The 18,872-nt window shown below is 35.7% G+C and overlaps 1 protein-coding gene across 8 annotated transcripts in view; it reads left to right on the forward strand.

Moving 5' to 3' along the window:
- The window catches only part of Ntan1 (N-terminal amidohydrolase 1), a 73,968-nt gene extending 55,217 nt beyond the window's left edge, over positions 1-18,751 (forward strand). For 4 of the 8 annotated variants that reach the window (XM_087350320.1, XM_087350324.1, XM_087350323.1 and 1 more), the window contains 8 exons: positions 5,604-5,651; positions 6,834-7,025; positions 8,021-8,086; positions 8,624-8,806; positions 12,168-12,275; positions 12,808-12,908; positions 13,160-13,321; positions 14,012-18,751. In XM_087350320.1, the coding sequence (XP_087206446.1) occupies positions 6,839-7,025; positions 8,021-8,086; positions 8,624-8,806; positions 12,168-12,275; positions 12,808-12,908; positions 13,160-13,321; positions 14,012-14,137 (933 nt within the window). In that variant the 5' untranslated portion in view covers positions 5,604-5,651; positions 6,834-6,838 and the 3' untranslated portion in view covers positions 14,138-18,751. Of the gene's footprint in view, positions 1-4,261; positions 4,367-5,603; positions 5,652-6,833; positions 7,026-8,020; positions 8,087-8,623; positions 8,807-12,167; positions 12,276-12,807; positions 12,909-13,159; positions 13,322-14,011 lie in introns of those variants that run through there. The other 4 variants (XM_087350322.1, XM_087350326.1, XM_087350321.1 and 1 more) reach the window with 2 other exon arrangements.
- The last annotated feature ends 121 nt before the right edge of the window (positions 18,752-18,872 follow it).

The raw sequence follows: 18,872 nt of genomic DNA on the forward strand, positions 1-18,872 counted from the left end.
ATTATCTGAAAATCAGTCTCATGGCACATGGGAAATCATGCATAATATACAGAGTGATGTATGTAATGGTTTAGTTTATTAAAATGTGTTTATTTCATTCTGTGAATTTGTGTATATACCTTTTTGGGACATACTGTATACCGCAAAGAAACAGAGGTTGTACAGTATCTGTTAACAGTGTAAAGAAATACAGAAAATAAATGGGGAATTTATATTTATTCGCTTTTACAGTCAAATGTAACGTTACAAACCCTTCCCATCACGTGTGTAGTGAACATTACCATCAAACAGTAACACGCAAATCGCAATATGCAAATGCATGGAGAAGGTTACTGTAGTTATTATGAAGGCATTGTCGATAACTGCTGCCGTATAGCGCGTGCAAAAATTAACGCGGTTGTGTTACATTGGAAAGAATTATGAGGCTTAATTTTCCTAACACGTAAATAGTGAAGGATGATTTAATATATTTAGCATTGTCATGATTGAATCATGGGAAATTTGTAAGAGGACGGGAAAGGAGAAGCAAGATAAATCCGAAAACATCTGTTTCAATTCGGCCTCTTCCTCAGCAACTCTCACATCGGATGACTGAATTGCGCAGTCGCGTTGGCTTGCTGGGAAACAACTGCTCTGTCTTAAGCCGATAGAACTCAGATTTATCGCAGGCGTTCTTTGCTGTTTTAGTGGTTGTAAATTTCTGTATTTTTTGTTGTTGTTGTTGTTGTTGTGACCCATTAGAAACTGGTATTTGTTGAAGCTATTTGTTCCGGAAATATACATGGGATAAGCTTCTTTTATGTTTTATAATTGTTATAATTCGCGGATCTTGATTGTCCTTGCCAAAGGTAAAACCAAGTATGTGACGGAAATAAAAACCATCATTGCATGACAAAAACCATTTGTTAGTTCGGTAGACAAACTATGAAAATGTTTCTTCAACTTAACATTTTTAGAAGCGTTGTATTCGTCTGTGTTAGCCATCTTCCTTATCTGGTTTAGATAACATTGTGTGTAAGAATTTCTTAGTTTGAACCCTTTTCCAGCTGACAGCTTGCAGGTGGTTATCTACTGCTGTTGTGCGTGCTGCTTTTTTGCCCCAGTTCTGTGACTTAAATTGGCTGTTTGTATCGCGTCGCTTCATTCAGGCACTTACCGACGTTTTTATTTCTCGACCAACTGCTAGCTCGAATATTGTAGCTTGAAATGAGTTCTCCAGTCCATTTTCCTTGATTTATGTATGGCTATTTATTCTCCTTCTTCTTCCTCCTTTTACGTTTTTTTTAAATGTTTGTGTTCCTCTCGTTATGTGTTGTGTGCGTATTATAGTAATATTCATATTTCTACACACTCTCCGAGTTTCTTGATTCGTTTTAGCTCTTATTTTATGAGGAAATGTAGATCATGGCATCACGTGCGCACATCCTGCTTGTCGCTTACCATCATTATACCAACATGGCGGCTGTGAGAATGTATCTGAGAGGAAACGACGCTGGTGCCACGTAATGTGTGGCTCTGAAATGTGATTTGGTTTTAGTTCTATAAAATATATAACTTTTGTGCAATGTAAAACAATGACATACAGTGCGTTCACTGACGAAGTTGAACGCAACTGTTACTTCCCGGGTTCCGGTTGGAACTGCTTTTACTCACCGCCAAGCGTTACAAAGGTTTCCCGGTATGAGACATGTATCGCTTTACAGAAACAATAACATCGTCTCTTTTATAGCAGATGCAGAATAACTGGCTTTTCGTTTAATAGCTTTTCCAGCGGAAATGGAAAGTGTATGGAAAATTGATCTTAAACGTACCTACACTTCTTAGTGAAGAATTTTTTTTATTTATTGATGACAGTGTTGTGATACTTTGGGATTGTCTCACGAACTTAATATAATAGAGATTTGCTATTCTTGGGAACTGTACATACAAACTGATTAAAAAAATGATGCTCTAATTGTAAATCGAACATTTCGATAGAAAGAGCATCATTTTAATATATTTTAATATATTTTAAATGTTTTAAATATTAAATGTTAATTGTAATAATAATATTTTAATATTTAATAAAATATTTTATTGTGATTAGACGGTTAAAATTAAACAATTAAACAAACTGATTAAAATTGTTTTTATAATTGCTAATTTATAGTTAGTTGATGCCTAATGATACTGACTGAACTATTTTAAGGAATTTCAGTATTGCAAGTTCTTCCACGAACTTCTTGCTGGTGAAACTGTCTACAGACGTAGTAACGGCGCGAGGTTGTTTGACAACCATCGGATAATGTTAATTTGCGTTGACTGAATCTGTGCACAGATACAACAAGTGTATTGCATAATGGTCGAGTTTATTATTTTATTATACCGTAACGTCAGCATATCAACTGCTTTGTCTAGATACAACACGTTCAGTCTGAGATATTTAACTTGTGTCTGCAATTTTAGGAATGTAATCGTGACTTTTTGCATGTCATCTTCACATGTATGGAATGTTTTAACTCGCTATAAAATAAGTTTTTATTCGATGAACACTGAAATGCAATCGAAATAGATGTTTGTGTTTCGTTACTGAAGGCTGCTTTAAAATGTAAATATTTTATCAGTAATGTGTAGCATGAGTTAACTATGGAAGAAACTAACACATCAGACCCGTTTTAACTTTGTGTAACTTGTTGGTGTTTTATCCACTTTTGTTACACGTGAATTTTTTGTGCTGCAACGTAAGTCATCAGATTATTCCGGCTGAACTGCCTTTTGTAATAACGTATTAAAGATACTGGCTCCCAACTTGGAGAATGCTTTTAATCCGTTTGAGACCCTGTGATCAGGCGTCACGTACTTTTATGTTTAGCAGCTCTGAATTTTGACCATAGTGTTAATATGTTTTATATGATTCCCAGAATAAACGTCGATTTAGCCAGATTACCTTTCTCATGGACATGTTGTGTTTTCTTTGCGGTAGGGATTGAATGTTTAAGTAGCAAAGCACAGGGAAGATGGGATCTGTGTGCAGAATGTTAGTAGGGATTTCTGAGGGGGTGATATCACTTGAGAACCCTGGGCTTAGATGGAAATAGTTTGTAACGGTGTGGACTGGATTCATTAGTGGAGTCTTGTGATAATTAACCTTTGGGGCCCTTAAAACTTTCTGACCAGCTTAACGCCTGTCAGCTTCTCCAGTGCTGTTACCCCGTGTAAACAGTTAGATAATGTAATAATGATACTTTAATGTCTAATAAGATTGAAATGTGAAATGTTGTTTCACGTTCTTGCGACATTGTTTCATTTCACAGTTTCTAATATTTTTCTGCGTTGAGGCAATGTTAATGCTGACGGAAGACGTGCTTTTTTACGAAAGCGTTAATGTGTTAGAAGATAACTCCCCAAGACTCTAGCCTGACGCGACGTATATATAGACCCTGTCTTGGCATTTACTTTATGACTGGCAAGTTATCCTTAGGTTGTAAGTTACGCTCCACCCTGACAGAAGATCGGTCGAAGGTTTCACCCATATAAAAACTAACCCCTCGCAAACAACAGCAGCAAAAAAAGACGCTTATTAGTTAGCGTTATTAACTATGAAGGAAAGAGGGCCCAAGCTTAAGCAGATATGGGGACATGTGCCACCTGCTATAAATTCAGGGTTGTCTGTTTGGAACTGGTGGAATGAATCTTCTGCATTTGTAGTCGGATTTTGTTTCAGGAGAAAGTGATTCACGGGATTTGGGGTAGACAGTGGCGTTAAAAGTTTTTCCAGAAAGTTGTATTTTATTCGTTTTTTTTACTAGCTTCTTTCGTTTCCTTCTGTCGTTTCTAGTTTGTTTCTCTTCATGTAATGTTTGCCTTACCTTTTTTCCGTCTCTCTTTGGCTCCGGTTATTATCTGCATTTGTGTGTAGCGGTACTTTCTGGCGGATAATTTAAATGTAATTGTTTTATCGCGTATTGAGTTTTGGCTTCTCTGCAGTCGAACTGTCTATAGTGTAACATTCCGGTGTGTAAAAGTTGATTCTTGTCAGTCACTTTTACACACTTTCAGTTCACAGCCAACATTTGGCAGAAATGCGTAGTTCAAAAGAGTAAACTGTGAACTGTGGAGTGTGTGAACGTGAGACAAGACTCGCCTAGAATTAGCCGAACTACACTATAATTCCTGCACAGACCTGGAATGTCGAGTATAATTAAAGCTTGGCAAGCTGGATGGAGTGAATGTTTCGCTTGTCCAGGGTCTGGTCCATCTGTTGCGTTGGGTGTGGGATGTGTGTCAGTGAGAGAGGCTGCCTGGCGCATGGGGCCGTGGGAATAAACCAGTGTACAGTCACTGGGATGGGTACCCAATAGGCATCGTCTGAATCTCTCGACTCAAGGTATTGAACACCGCATTGTTCTCTGTTCCAGTCTTGCTAGTTCTAGATCTCGATTACAAGGCTCTCCATGCCCCAGCTATTACTTTTTAAATGGCATGACAGTGGTCTCTAGCAGACTCCATCTGCATGTACAAGAGCGCGCTCTTTTCACAAAGAAGCCTCTTAACTGCAGTGCGTGATAAGTGTTGTGCGATTTTGCAAAAGTAGCTCAGAATCGGGGGATAGAGCTATGGTCAGAAAGTCCAGAAATTCTTCTTGAAATCACAGGTTCCTACGGTGGCGACTGTGAAGATGTCTTTCTTCCGCGTTCCTCCGCCGTTTCGTCTGGTAGAAGTTTACCGACGTTGCAGAGGTGTTTGACGCCCTGATAATGTATACAGAACTTCTGAAACTTCGGTAAACTTTTACCAGACAAAACGGCGCATCAACCCAGAAGACAACCATCTTAAGAAATTTTGAATTCCTTTCGATGCTTGGTTTATCTATACTTGAAATATTACTCTTAGTGTGTGAGATTTGACGTTTACACGGTGGTGAAGACGTCGATGTTCTTCAGGGTTTTGGTGCCATGTTGTCTGCTGGCAACTGGGAACGTTTGGGAGAAATATAACATATCCATCTTAAGGGCCAAAGATGGAGGCCGTATGTTTCTTCGAAACGCTGCCATTTGCCTGAAAGTCTGCACGGCCCCAAAGCTAAGAAGAATGCCATTATTATCCTTTGCAGTTTGTTCTATAAGTGCCGTTCTTCCATTTGTTTCCTGTTGCTGAGTAACTTTCGTCAGCAGTTTACCAAAATTTCTCTTTACTTTAAAGCAGCTAAAAGATAGAACCAGAAAGTCTTAGTTGGAAAGCTTGGAGGGCAGACATCAACTGAGAAGTCAGGTGTAAATTGGAGGATAATATAAAATTGGATGTTAGAAAAATTAGGTGTGTATGGACTAAATATGATTGGCTCAGTAGGACTCGTAATGAGCACCATAATAAACCTTTTATTTCAATTGGGGAATTTCTTAACTAGCTAAGTAACTATCATATTCTCAAGGAGTCTGCATTTTGGAGTTGGTTTGTTAGTCATGCACATTATTTGTTTACTTAGCAATGTGAAATTTGTGAGTTCCATGTTTACTTAGTCAGCAGTACCAAACCTGTGTCTTGCTTGTTTGGTTACTTGTAACAAACACATTTCTCGTTTACTTAATGAATATTAGTTATTTTACTTTTCTTTTTTGTTGCAGGTATGTGATGTTCTAGTTGTATTCATCTGTTACAGAATTTGGTGCAAGGTAAGCAGATTTTCAAAATATTTTTATACATATTAGGAACGAAGTTCATCATAGACATATAATAGAAATCCGTTTGTAGATTTGCCAGATGGCAAGAAATTGTTAGAAATTTTCAGAATTATTTCGAGTTCTTACATCAAAAGCCTGCCTTAGCTTTGAAATTTTACGTTATTGTCGGAACAGTATCTTTGTTGTACTGTTGTAATGTATGTAATTGATGCAGCTTGTCTGGACTTTTTGTTTGACCCCCTTTATCTGTCTCCCATTTTTAACACAAATTACAGACACATGGTTTGCATAATGAATACCAAGCAGTACAGAATGACTCAGAAGTCATGCAACCCATATAGCTTACACAAAATTCTATATAGTTTACTCTCATTATACATGGGAATTACAATCCTGTGATTAGCGGCATATATTGAAAATATGTAAAACAGAAAATGTTTAACATGCCCATGGATTTTCTGAGTAGTGCACCTTGTGAGGCCTTCCTTTGCAGTCCCCAGACTCAAAAAGTGGGGCGAATCAGTGAAACCGTATCCATGTTGTGATGTTGTTTCCTTATGCATGCGGACGCAGGATCTGCACAGATTGTTCAAGTCTGAAAAATTTGTCGTAACTTCATACAAGGCACATATTTGTACATTCCAATAACTTCACTGTCATGAACAATCCTCTTGGTTATTTGTCTTCATGTTACATTGAATATTGTTCCAGTCAAGTGTGTTCCCGGCATGCAGTATTCAACTTCTTCATTCATTGTTTATTTAATGATGCTTTCAGTTGTTCAGATTATATACTGTCAGATGACAGGATGGAGATACTATCCTGGCATTAACCTGGAGAGACTGAGGAAAATCATGAAACACCTCGTGTCAGGATAGCCTGGGGTCATCCTGAATATGGAGCAGAAGTACTAACCGCACGACTGCGTCATTCAGTGGCTCTCAGTAAAGCTGTTGCATAATATAATGTTATAATTTGTGAAACACTGAAAGTTGCTCATGTAGAATCAAACAAATTTCATCATTAAATTATTTGACTGTCACCGAGCTTGTTAACTTAATTCCTCTTATTGTCCACGTGATAATTAAATTCAGTTACGTACTGGCAATGTTTTTTCATTCCTTGGGCATTTCAGAAACATGAACTGTAGTCATTTTCTTTTCCATGTTGCAGGTAGAATGGTTCTAGTCCTGAGCGGCGTGCTACAGGAGGAGGCACCGCCCGACACGCGGACCTTATTTCACAATCACCCAGTGTATAAGGACTCGGCATCACAGCTGCTTGCTATCCCAACGAAGGTGGTAGGACCTGTTGGCCTCCTCTATGTTCAGCAAAGGGAACTGGCAGTTACTATACCCCATGACAGTATGTATCAGGCATTTAAGTGTGCATTGTAAGAATCCTCATAACTTTTATGCTTGAAAAGGTCAGGCAGTTTGTGAAAATCAAGAAACAGAATGGGTACAAGTAGACGTTATAAAATTCTATTTAAAATGTGCAACAAATTGTAGGATATATATTCATGTGTCTCTGAGTTTATGTTAGCCTGACTATGTCACAGCACCTGCATGCTTATGCTTCTTAGTCAGATTGTATTATTTGGAGCCGAGCGCGAATAAGTAGACTTCATTAAGTTGATGGTGGCTTTTATTACATGGCTATTCTTACTTACACCTTCAATATGAATGTTTTGGTGGAAAGTAAGGTTATCTTATATTATAGTCCCATTAATATCTGACTGAAGTTATTCAAATGTTTTTTCAGCCAGAGTATGACATATGCTTCTTGAAGGATGTTGTGACTTTGAATGATAGAGGATGTTATGATCTATTTTAAGACTTTAATTAATTAACTTCTCATAGATGTAAGTTCACAAAAAACTTCTTTTGTTTTTGTGATTTATTGTTGTGTTTACAACTAAATTACTGAAATGCACTGTTTAGTTAGACCATATTTTTCTGTCTGCCTGTCCACAATTAATATTCAATAACTGCTGAACAGGTTTCTCCAAAATGTAATATTGGGAAATTTTCTTAAAATTTGTCAGCACCTCTCAATTGTTGTGTGTTTCGGACAATATTAACAGGCACTTTGCATGAAAATCTACACGTGGTTTTGCTCATGGTAGTGAGTAGATGGGGAATTCCTCATCCATTCACAATAGCCAAAGGTAAAATTATTGTCATCAGAATTGTTATGCTATGTATATATTTCCTAACTTGTTTGTGATAAATTTCTTTGGTAGTTCACTCATAGGTTTGATTACATGTATTTTTTCCATTGTTCCTGATCTCTTCTTTGTTCATTCAGTATTTTAAAAACTTGATGATGCATACAAATTAAACTTTTCTCCTTTACAGAAAATGTAAATATTCTTGGGTCAGATGATGCTACAACATGCATCATTGTTGTTCTCCGTCATTCAGGTAAGTGTTTAAAATATAAGTTACAGTAACTGTCATAATATGGAGTAAAACTGGGAAAATAGGCAGCAGAATTTACCATAAATCTGTCAGTGCCCCAAACATATTTATACTTATCTGAAAATCTGATTTTTTGGAACCTGTCCTTATTGAGATGAATCCAGTTCACATCCTGGTGAGACCAGTACTAGATGCTGAGGAATAAATTAATGCTGTGCATTTCATTGTGTATGTAATTGTCTTTAGTTAGTGTATCTGGCACATGTATCAGACACATTCAATTTAGCAGAAACTTTATGTAGTTACAAATTGATACACCATAACCAACATAGTCGCATCCAGCTTCTCCTGTTGAGCATGTTTGTCTCCAGCTCCTGTCTCAGAATGCCCGTCTCTTCACTTGACAGCTGTTCATTCCAGGTCTCCAAGGTGAGGAGCCTCTAGTCGATAGACTAATGTAGGTAAGGGAATAGACAGTCGGAAGGTAGGTTCGTTGTCTTGAAGTCATAGTTAAAGAATGATGACTGGCTGTCGTTACAGGATCAGGAGCTGTGGCAGTAGCGCATTTAGATGGTGCTGGAACAGATGAGGGTGTTATGAACATGATTCATAGAGTCCAGGAATTAGCCTTGGGTTATCCTGAGGGACGTCTAGAATTGCAGCTCATCGGTGGATATTCAGATAGCCATAATTATTCAGAAGGGTTGTTCCACAGTATCATGCGTAAGTCATTATTTATTTTCTTTTGGAACAGTTGCATATTTGTTCCTTACCATATAGAGTCTGCTTTAGATTTTAAAGGCAAATTGTCAGTGATCGCATTAACATATCCAAATTGAATGAAGTTCTTAACATGCATCCCGTATGAAGCTATGCAGAGATATAGAAGGCTGTATGAGGGTCACCCCAAAAATAATGCCTACCTTTTTAGGCACATTAAAATCCCTATAGAGAGCCTATTAAAATCACTGTAAATCCATCTGTATTTACATGTGTAACAACTTGAGGAAATCTAAACAGATTTTTTTTTAAAAATTTAGTATTGTGAATTTAAAAAAAATTGTTGAGCAAGTTCAGTTTTGGTTTGAAGTGAACATTGATAATGGTCACTGTATATTTTCTAAGAAAGATGTGATTACAATTGAAATTTGTGGTTACTTATCATATTTTAAGCTAGGAGATGTGATAAAATTTTTGATTGCGAAGTGATAAGATCCAATAGGGATGATGGTGATGTTTGTGTGCATACAATGGTAAGATTGGTACAAAGTACAAATTGGTAACAACTTGGACCTGAATTATAATTAATATTAATTTTATCATAAAATAACCAGATCTCAAATAAGTAGAGTACCTGATAGTGGTCATATGAAAGTCCAATGCATTGTAAATAATTCCTCTAAAGAAATTATAAGGGTGTGTTTACAGAGAGTTGTAATATTTTTAATCACTTTTAGTTTCGATGGCATAGAACTGACACACGGACTTCTTTCTGTTTCTTTATTTCAGCATCTAAAACATAAAGAGAAGTGTTGGTAAATATCTGGTGGAAGATTTCTTCAGCAAGTAGCGTATAAATGTTACTGTTTAAAGAACATGTCAACATTGATTGCTTTTATTTATAGTTTGGTTGTTTTTCTGTCCAGATCAGTGTTGACTTTGTACCAGCCAATATATTACTTAATTCTCATGACTTTATCACTATAATTTCCTTACGTGCATAATAGTCCTTCATTTTTTTTACAGAATATGTTGAAATGGCATGAATTTGTAACAGGCCAAATGACCTAATATGAGACAGGATTATGATGATGGTGATTTGATAACAATATTTTTTTCTGTTTTGGAGTTACTAGATTTTATAAGGTCTAAATGCATTGTGAGTGCCTTTTTTACCCTAGATGGAAAACTGTGATTTCTTTTCATGTTTATGTACTTGACAGGAGGTCAGAAAGAGGGTCTCATTTTATCATTATGTACAGTGCAGCTGACTACATCATGATAGCCGCGATTGTGCGTCAAGGAGAAAAGAAGGACAGTAGAAGTTAATGTACAGAAGAAGCATTATGTTATATAGAAAATGTGAGATCATGAAGTGTTGTTAGACTTTAATGTATTCCATCATAATATACTAGCCAAAGTACCTGTTGACATGATCTGTTTTTAAAGTCACTTGACTTTTTATTTATAAAATGCAGAACCACTCTTTTCAGTAATGAAATAACAGATTTTACATAACACTGCAGAAGAAACTGGAAATACTGCATTAAAAGAATGAGGATCAGAAAAATAAAATTAATATGTCAGTTCAGTGAACGGAATTAGTGATGGTGACCCCTAAAGTGTTGGAAGCTTTCGTTGATTTTTATTTTGATGTATCCTGTAATTTGCTGACATGGTATGCCTCTAAATCATGATAGATCCAAATATCTTTTTATACTTATTTTGCTAATGCAGTATTAAATAATCCACTAATCTGTTAGGCAGTCAGTCATGTTTGTAGCTCTAATGTGTGACATTCAGAAAGCCTTAATGTACTTAATTAAATGTAAGTGAAGTTGCATAATATGCAAAGCAAAAAATTTATTTAAATATTTTGGAATATCTCAAGATATTCCAAAATGTTTACCAAAAGTATGTGCTTTATCCACCTTTTGTGTAACTCAGCTTAAAAAAACATACGTGAAGGGAAGATTAACAAGAATCTATATGATAGAGCACTGTTGTCTGATATCTGATAAATAACTACCTGCCCTCTCTCCCTAGAGAGAGGCAATAAATGAGGCTGGAGCATCATGGGTTGCCTGATATGATTAATGATATTTGTAGAATGAACGTATGGGCCTGAATAGCATTACAGATTGATAGCAGCTTTCCAACATGTCAGAAATTTCATGCCAATTAATAGGCTGAAAGTTATGTTGCAGAATATCATTATTTCTCTGCACTTCCAAACCAGCAGGGTTTATCAACTTCAACAGTTTCCATTCCAAGCAGGGAAACTTGTGAATTAGAAGAGTCTGAATGTTTTTGTATTTTAGGCAGGGTTCTGATTAACACAGATACTTCCTTTCAGATAAAAGAAATTACTCACTACATGCCCAATATAGCTATGATCAAAATCACAAGTCCATATTTGGTTTCACTAGTGTGGTCTACTAGGTTATGTCCCTGAAGATAAACATGATATGTTCAAAATTATGTGAAGGAACATATTGTCTCCAATTTCAAGGTAGAATGTTGGAGTGATATATTATTCCAAAATCATACAACCATTTACAAGACTGCTCAGCATCCTAACGTAGAGGACCACAATCCACACAGTCACCACTCTGAAAACTTAAAGGCTCATACAAAAACTGCTGATTTAGCTGACTGAATTAATTGAAGAGTTAGCCCATAACAAAACTGCCTTAATAAATGTATGTTATAAATACCAAACTAAGGAATCAAAGTTTGAAGATTTCTGTCTTCTGGGTTGTTGCGCCATATGGCATATTCATCACCCTGATGACGGAGGCAGTATGACCTCTGAAACGTTGGTTAACATGGACCAGTCTACACAGCGCAAGAATCCAGAAGACAGAAATCTTCATACTCACCGCTGTGAAAACCTCAAATCTTACGAATCAAAGTTTGTATTATGTGAGGTTTAAGGTTCTCACAGTGGTGAGTATGAAGATGACTGTCTCCTGGGTTGTTGCACCATGTAACATTGTAGACATTTACCAGTGTTCCAGAGGTACTTGCTGCCTCCGTCACCAGGGTGATCATTGTGATGATAAAAGCAGCAAGCACCTCTGAAACCCTGATAAACTTCCAGCAGACTACATGGTGTAACAACCCAGAAGATAGCCATCTTTGTACTTGTATTATCTTTGTTAAACCAGCTTCTGTGAACTATGCTCAATCTTTAACTCCAATATTAGCCGTGCGTCACAGCATACTCACTGTCCAGTTGACCATTCATCAGAGTAGTGTATAAACCATTAAACCCCAGGTACAAGGTTTGAAGTTCCCTTTTCACCTACAATAAAGAATAAGTGGTTACTATTCAGACAGTTATATGTTATAATTGTTACAGATTCTTTCCATAAGCAGTTAGTAGAGATTGATTTGACGCTTGCCTGTGTGGGAGAACTGAACACTACAATTCGTGGTGGTATTCATTGGCCAATACTTTACGGAGTCGGTGAGTTGAACAGCAAACAGTCCATCTTTTTTATTGCTCATTATGTCCAGTTGCAGATAGTTAAATTACTTTCTCTTAAGCTCAGCAGCTAGCAATAGTCACTAATCTCATCAAGAAATTCCACACTTTTTATGGAACCTGATGGTTCATTACGTTGTTGCAAGAGCCTGTAATTGATCCGTGTTCTGAATCACGTGAATCCACTCCATATCCTCATGCCTTACTTTTCTGAGTTTCATTTTAATGGTATACTTACACCTACATCTTGGTCTCTCAGTGGTCTCTTCCCTTCAGATAACCAACTTGAATTCTGTATGTGTTTCTCATAGCTCCCATCCATTCTACATGCCTTGCCTGTCTCATCCTACCTGATTTGGTAACCCTAATAATACTTAGTGAAGAGTACAAATTATGAAGCTCATTATTTGTGTAATTTTCTCCATCCTATTTTCTCTTCCTGAAATCCAAATGTTTTCCTTAGCTCCCTGTTCTCCTTGAAGTTGTATTTTACACTGCCATTATGTGTTTGTAGGTGTGAATGTTAAAACCGGAGAATTGTTCCCAGCAACATTTCCAGACAAGGGCCCTGATCAGGCTCTTCGTGGTGCGCGACACCTTACTGGTGGACAGCAGGTGATATAAGACTGTCGCTCTGAAGTTCCTGTCTTGTTATGTTCATCATTACATTTGTATTTTATGAAGGGAGATTAATCCTGTGATATAAAATTCCACTCAGTGAAGAAATGATTTTGATTTTGCTATAATTTATATAACAATTAAATTGACACTTCATCTATTTAAAGCAGGTTTTTGTACCCATTCTATCAGTTGTTAGATATTGTGAGATATGTTGTTATATATATTGGTGTTTTATTTTCTTTTAGATTTTGGATGTGTATGATTGTCAGCTGGGATTGTTACGAATTGGACCATTTAATTATGATCCTCTGCGAGGTGTTGACCTCTGGTTAGAGCAGACAGATGATTTCATTTTGCAGCATTTGTCCACAGCACCAGAAGTAGAGCCACCTCATTTTGTCATGCAGGTAATGATAAATTTCTCCTCTAGTAGAATGTAAACGTGTAGCTTAATTTAAAATATAGTGTATTTGAATTGCAGTGGTATAAAGCAGCGATTATGGAGCCATCCACTTAGTTTTGAAGAGAATTTCTTTTCCAATACAAGACTACATTCAGAAAATAATCAGATTATCAGAAGAAGGACAAGTGACATCACTTTGTATATCATTTGTATTTGTAATTTTTACTATTTGCACATTCAAATTGTCATATGCCATACAGTTCAATAGTGGTATTAAATTTCTCTTAATTGCTTTATAACAACATTTTAACTGTTAATAGTGTAGTTTTAAACTGTCTGAATTAGAAGACATACGTCTGTACTCACCATCACGAGAACCTCAGACTTTACATTTGATTTTGATCTAGCAGAAATGACAGGAGCATTATCAAGTGATAATAAATCAAGTTAGTGAAAGATTAAGCATTGGATATATATAGAGTAAGTAATAAAGTAAGGATTACTAGCTGGAATTAACCTTTATTTTACTGTAATAAGAGATTTGAATCCCCATGCTACAGGGCTGCCAGCCAGACTTAAACTCCAAAGGTTAATATTTGAATGATAGGCTATTGTAATATGAGGTTAGTTGGATCGAGTATGTAAGACATAACACACAGACCGTAAAGGTTAATAGCTTGTATTATGCTGACAGGTGCGGGCAACATTGAAGTACATCCAAGACCATCCATTCCCAGCTGTGACAGTGTTCCGAGATAATCGGCCACACTACTACCGGAGGGATGAAAACAGCGGAACGTGGGTTCCAATACGATATTGAAACACTAGCGTAAGAAACTGGACACTCTTGGCCAAGGTTATTACTTTTGGGAAAATAGAATGTACAGTGTATGTCCATTACCCAGAAATAATTTTCATAGCAAATAAACTTATGAGCACATAGATATTGATTGATATAAAACTGTTTTTTGATACGGTATTTAAGCTGTTAACACAATTAAAATGTGTTTAACGTGATGATATATTTGCAGTCGTGTGAAATATAAAACATGTTGAGTTACAATGTATTTCACATTTATATTTTGCAAATTGAATTAAATGCCATTTTTACAGAATATGGTGTTGTATATGATTAAGAATGAAGCCAAAATTATATGCATAGTGTAGGATATAGGGATATAATGCATAGTGAAAGTATAATTTTATCAATTTTTGTACTTAGCATTCTGATTCTAAGACAAAAATATCAAGCCTGTATCAGTGCCATTATTAAATATGTTGTATGCTCTTGTAGCCTGTCATGAAAGTATCTTATGTTAGATAAAACACACACTTGTTCCACTGCAAAAGAAAAGAGAAGTGAAAATGTGAGGACCTCATAACATGGGATACCAACATTTTTTACCCTCTAAGTTCTATACTGTATTGAAAAATATTGGAACTGCAAGTTCTCATGTAGTGAATATGGCTGTAGCAGCCCCAACCATTTTCTTGAGTATATTGTGCAACCAGGGGGCATTCATTGGTTTTTGCTGCTGTCAGTACTTTTCAAGGTACGTGATTTTGTTCCTGCTGCACTAATTGAATGAGCTTGGAACTAACGATATTTATGCCTGAGAGTGAGGTCCTTAATTGACTCCTGAAAGTAACTGCATGATCTTCAAAATTCTTATAAGCTCTAAAGTGGTGTGGGAAAATGAGATATCATTCTATTTCACTGCCCCATATGAACACCTGATGAATTTAAATGATATATTTAATAAAATTTGATTGCAGAATGCCAGGGGAAAGAGGAAAGTAGGCCTGGTTTGGGCAAGAGAAAGCAGTGGAGCCAGAAGAATGTGTGTGCAGCTGTTGTCATTAAAAGCTGTGTTCTTTTATTCCAGCAATATTAGTTTTGTTTCGCAGTACATCGCTTTTTGATGAGTTCCTTCTCACAAAACTTAGAATGTGTTTAAGTACATGTTTCTTTCATTAATTTACCTTTTCTCATGATTAACACTATCTTCTAATACAATTTGTGAAGTAGCACGGATTTCCCTCATCTTTCTTCAAGGGGTTTGTACATACATTTTTAATTTCATTAAATATTGTGGGAAAGGTATTATCAGTGCAGAATATTCTACTCTAAAGCCTTGTAGCCAGATACATTTTTCATTAGTTCATTTGGTTATCTTTCTTATTTACGAAGTTGAATCAGAGCTAGATGCCAAAAACAATATCGTATATCATATATGAACCTTGTCCTCTGTTACAGAAAGAGTTATTCATAGTTTCAGTTAAAAAGCTTTAACATGTTTGTCCTTATGCCCCATTTTATTTTTATTTGAATGTTATAGTAGAAAAGTGGTATAACATAAAAACACGAATAGCTACTTTTTAAATAAACAGTATAGTAAATCATTCCGCATTTTATTAATTACTGACAAGAAATACACACAGAAATTGTGTCATGTTTTATTAAAACAGCGGAACTTTATGCAACTTCACATTGGTAACAGTGGCCATGATATATGCAACATCAGTCAAAATGCAAGTGTTCATGAGTTTATAGTGCACGTTAACACTGTTGTTGTTTCTCAACATGACGTTGGCAGGAGGGAGTGTGATTATGAATTATGACACTCCGTCTTGCCTGACTGTCTGTGACTTACTGACCATGGAGTGAAATGTTCACTGTTATAGGGTCAGACACATACAGAAATGTATCATTTTAAAATAGTTAACACTGGACAAGTGTTTTGAAAAGGATTATATGTAATATAATAAGATACGCAAGTTTGTTGTACTCTGTTTTCACATCTAAAATGTCTTATGTCCAGAGGCTTTATGTGATTGCTTATTATGCTCATAAATTTTACATATTTGTCTCGTTAAGGATGGATTTGTGTAGCAGTCAAGACGTATGTACTTGTCTCTGTATTCTGGAAGATTACTTTATTTGAAACTTAATATTAAGCATATCATATTTGTCATTTCTGCATAAGTTAGGTGAAATATGGATGGCATTCTGCCTATGAAAAAAGACTGAGCTTTTGTATATCGTGAAGTATTCTTTAAAGATGCCGATGTAACGTCTTCCGACAGAGTACAGATTCCATCGCATACGAAGACAATAGTATGTGACATTTTGATATTCATCCGTAATTTTTATTTTATTGCGATTCAGAGCAAAATAGCACTACTGAAATTAACACTGTGATATTGTGACTGTGTACGAAACATCTTATAATTAAGAATTTTAAATATTGCGTATTAATTCGTTAGTTGTTATCCTCTGAGGTATCAGTACATTTCATTTCTAGAAAGACTGAGAAACAGTTAGTTCTAAATTATTTTTAATTTCCAATTGAAGCTGCATACTGTATCTCCAGACTGTAATGAATTTTAACTAAGTTGCGCTGTAAATACAGTAGTGTAAAAAATACATCGTGGAACATTTAGAGAAAACATTTTTATCCCTACATTTTTACATCATTTGATGTGATTGTCTAAGCAGAATTTCTCTGTGAGATTGTACAGTTCAGTGTTAATTTCGAAGCTCTGTCTTGTTGTTACCATTATCTGTTATCTGTATTTCAGATTTTTATATTTTCTAATTCTGGAATTATGCCCCAAGGGCACATCTACTTTAGATGTAGATTTCTTTATCCTCGCTGTGCAGACCAGGAACGTAAAAAGATATATAATATTGAGAGATATTATGGTCTTATATCCTACAAATTTGCCTGACAACTGTGTGTATGGCCAAGCAGTTTATAGTACCTGGAAAAGGTCAGTAAGTTTCGACCATCTCATAAGATGTTTTGTTATTCTACCTGTGAGTCAGACTTGTTAGAACTCATTTTTTTAATTTACTATATCATAAGATTCCTTTCATAGCCAAACGTAAGACTTTGGAAGTGGATGAATTTAAAGTATTGATATTTTAAAATTTAAGAAGTCCATTCTGTTGTATCAGTCGCTAAAAATTAATTTTTAGTAACCATCAGAAACAACACGCGTGTTATATTTTATTGTTAATGAAATTCGTCTCTGAGGAATCTCCGTAGTGGAGGTATTTTTGTGACGATATCAGTCGATTGTACCGAACTATGAGACTTTCATGCACCAAAATGCAGTTTTTGTAACAAAACATGATTGCTGTACATGTTGCAGCTGTGACTTTGAACTGTAGAATAGAAAAGCAAACTAAATGGATGTCTCTTCCGTCATAATTACCTGATACGTGAAAATAAAAATTGGCCACTTTTCACATCATCCTGGAAGAAGAAATTTATATACACAAACAAGTTTGAAATAGAGGTTTGTCAATACATAATCAGACTGAATTTTTACGTTTTTAATTTGGTCTGTAAGAGTGAAAGAAAGAAGAGTTCTTTACCTTCATCTTACCCTTCTTGCTTTATTGTAGCATAAGACAGTGGTATTCAACCTTTTTTGTTCGCATACCCCCAGATATAATTTCTCTTCAAATTTGTACCCTCAAAGTTGTTGGTGTATAATTCCAGTTATACATAGTACATAATCTACATCTAAAATAAATTAAATAAATAACATTACAGATTATTCAGTGTTTATCATAAAATAATATATATTTTTTTTAAATTTCACGTACCCCGTAAGATGTCCTTGCGTACCCCCGGTAGAATACCACTGGCATAAGAGGTCTGTGTTTTCAGGTATTTCAGTCAGAAAGTTGTTTCGTCCGTGGAAAAGTGTGTTTCAAGTCGCATGCAAGATACAAGTAAACTGTAGTCTAATAAAGATTGAGAAGTGACGTGACGGGCGAAGATACTGCCACGAGAGAGTATTATTCGTGGTTCCATGCGAATGAAATTGCGTTCTTTCCACCGTGGCAGTACTACAGCCTATCCAGCAGTTTCTATAATGACAATTATACAAGTTAATTAGTTCAGTGGTCCACAAGATATTTTATATTTGTTTCTTAAATTCTCTAAGGTGACTTTATTGTAGCTCATATTGGAGCTCCAAGCTATAAATACTTAAATCACAATATTTTAGATACATGAGTGTCATATATATTATATTGAAATTATAAGTCGTGTTGTTTGTGAGCAAGAGGAAAGATGTTTATTGCATGCTCATATATGAGAATTGAAAGTGTAAATGAGTATGTCAAAGCTATTTTATATTAGTTATGTTTTTTTTTATCTTGGGTATTGAAATATTTTAAGGTGATAAGTGAAGCAGGGTTGACTCGAAAGAATTTGCCCTTCCCATCAAGACGACCATTACAAAGTGTTTGCAGTTTTCATAGATTGCATCGCGTAATAGTTTGAGATGGTTGTCGAAGAAATTTGAAGCAGTTAAAAACTGGGATTGGTGCAGTCTGTGAAGAGGCCTATAAATACTTTATTTAAATTTATTATGTTTTGTCATTTATTAAAAACAGTGGATATTTTAATAATAAGTGTAGTTGTTTTTAAAGCACCATTTTGATTCCCACTTAAATCCCTGAAGGTTATATAACAAATATGAATTTTTAATATGTAACGGAACTTCGTTGTGTTACTTCACATGAACATCGATAG

This window comes from Zootermopsis nevadensis, unplaced genomic scaffold, assembly GCF_977971745.1.
Source record: "Zootermopsis nevadensis isolate Lab colony 2312 unplaced genomic scaffold, Znev_1.0 Znev_ptg000017l, whole genome shotgun sequence".
Taxonomy (NCBI): domain Eukaryota; kingdom Metazoa; phylum Arthropoda; class Insecta; order Blattodea; family Termopsidae; genus Zootermopsis; species Zootermopsis nevadensis.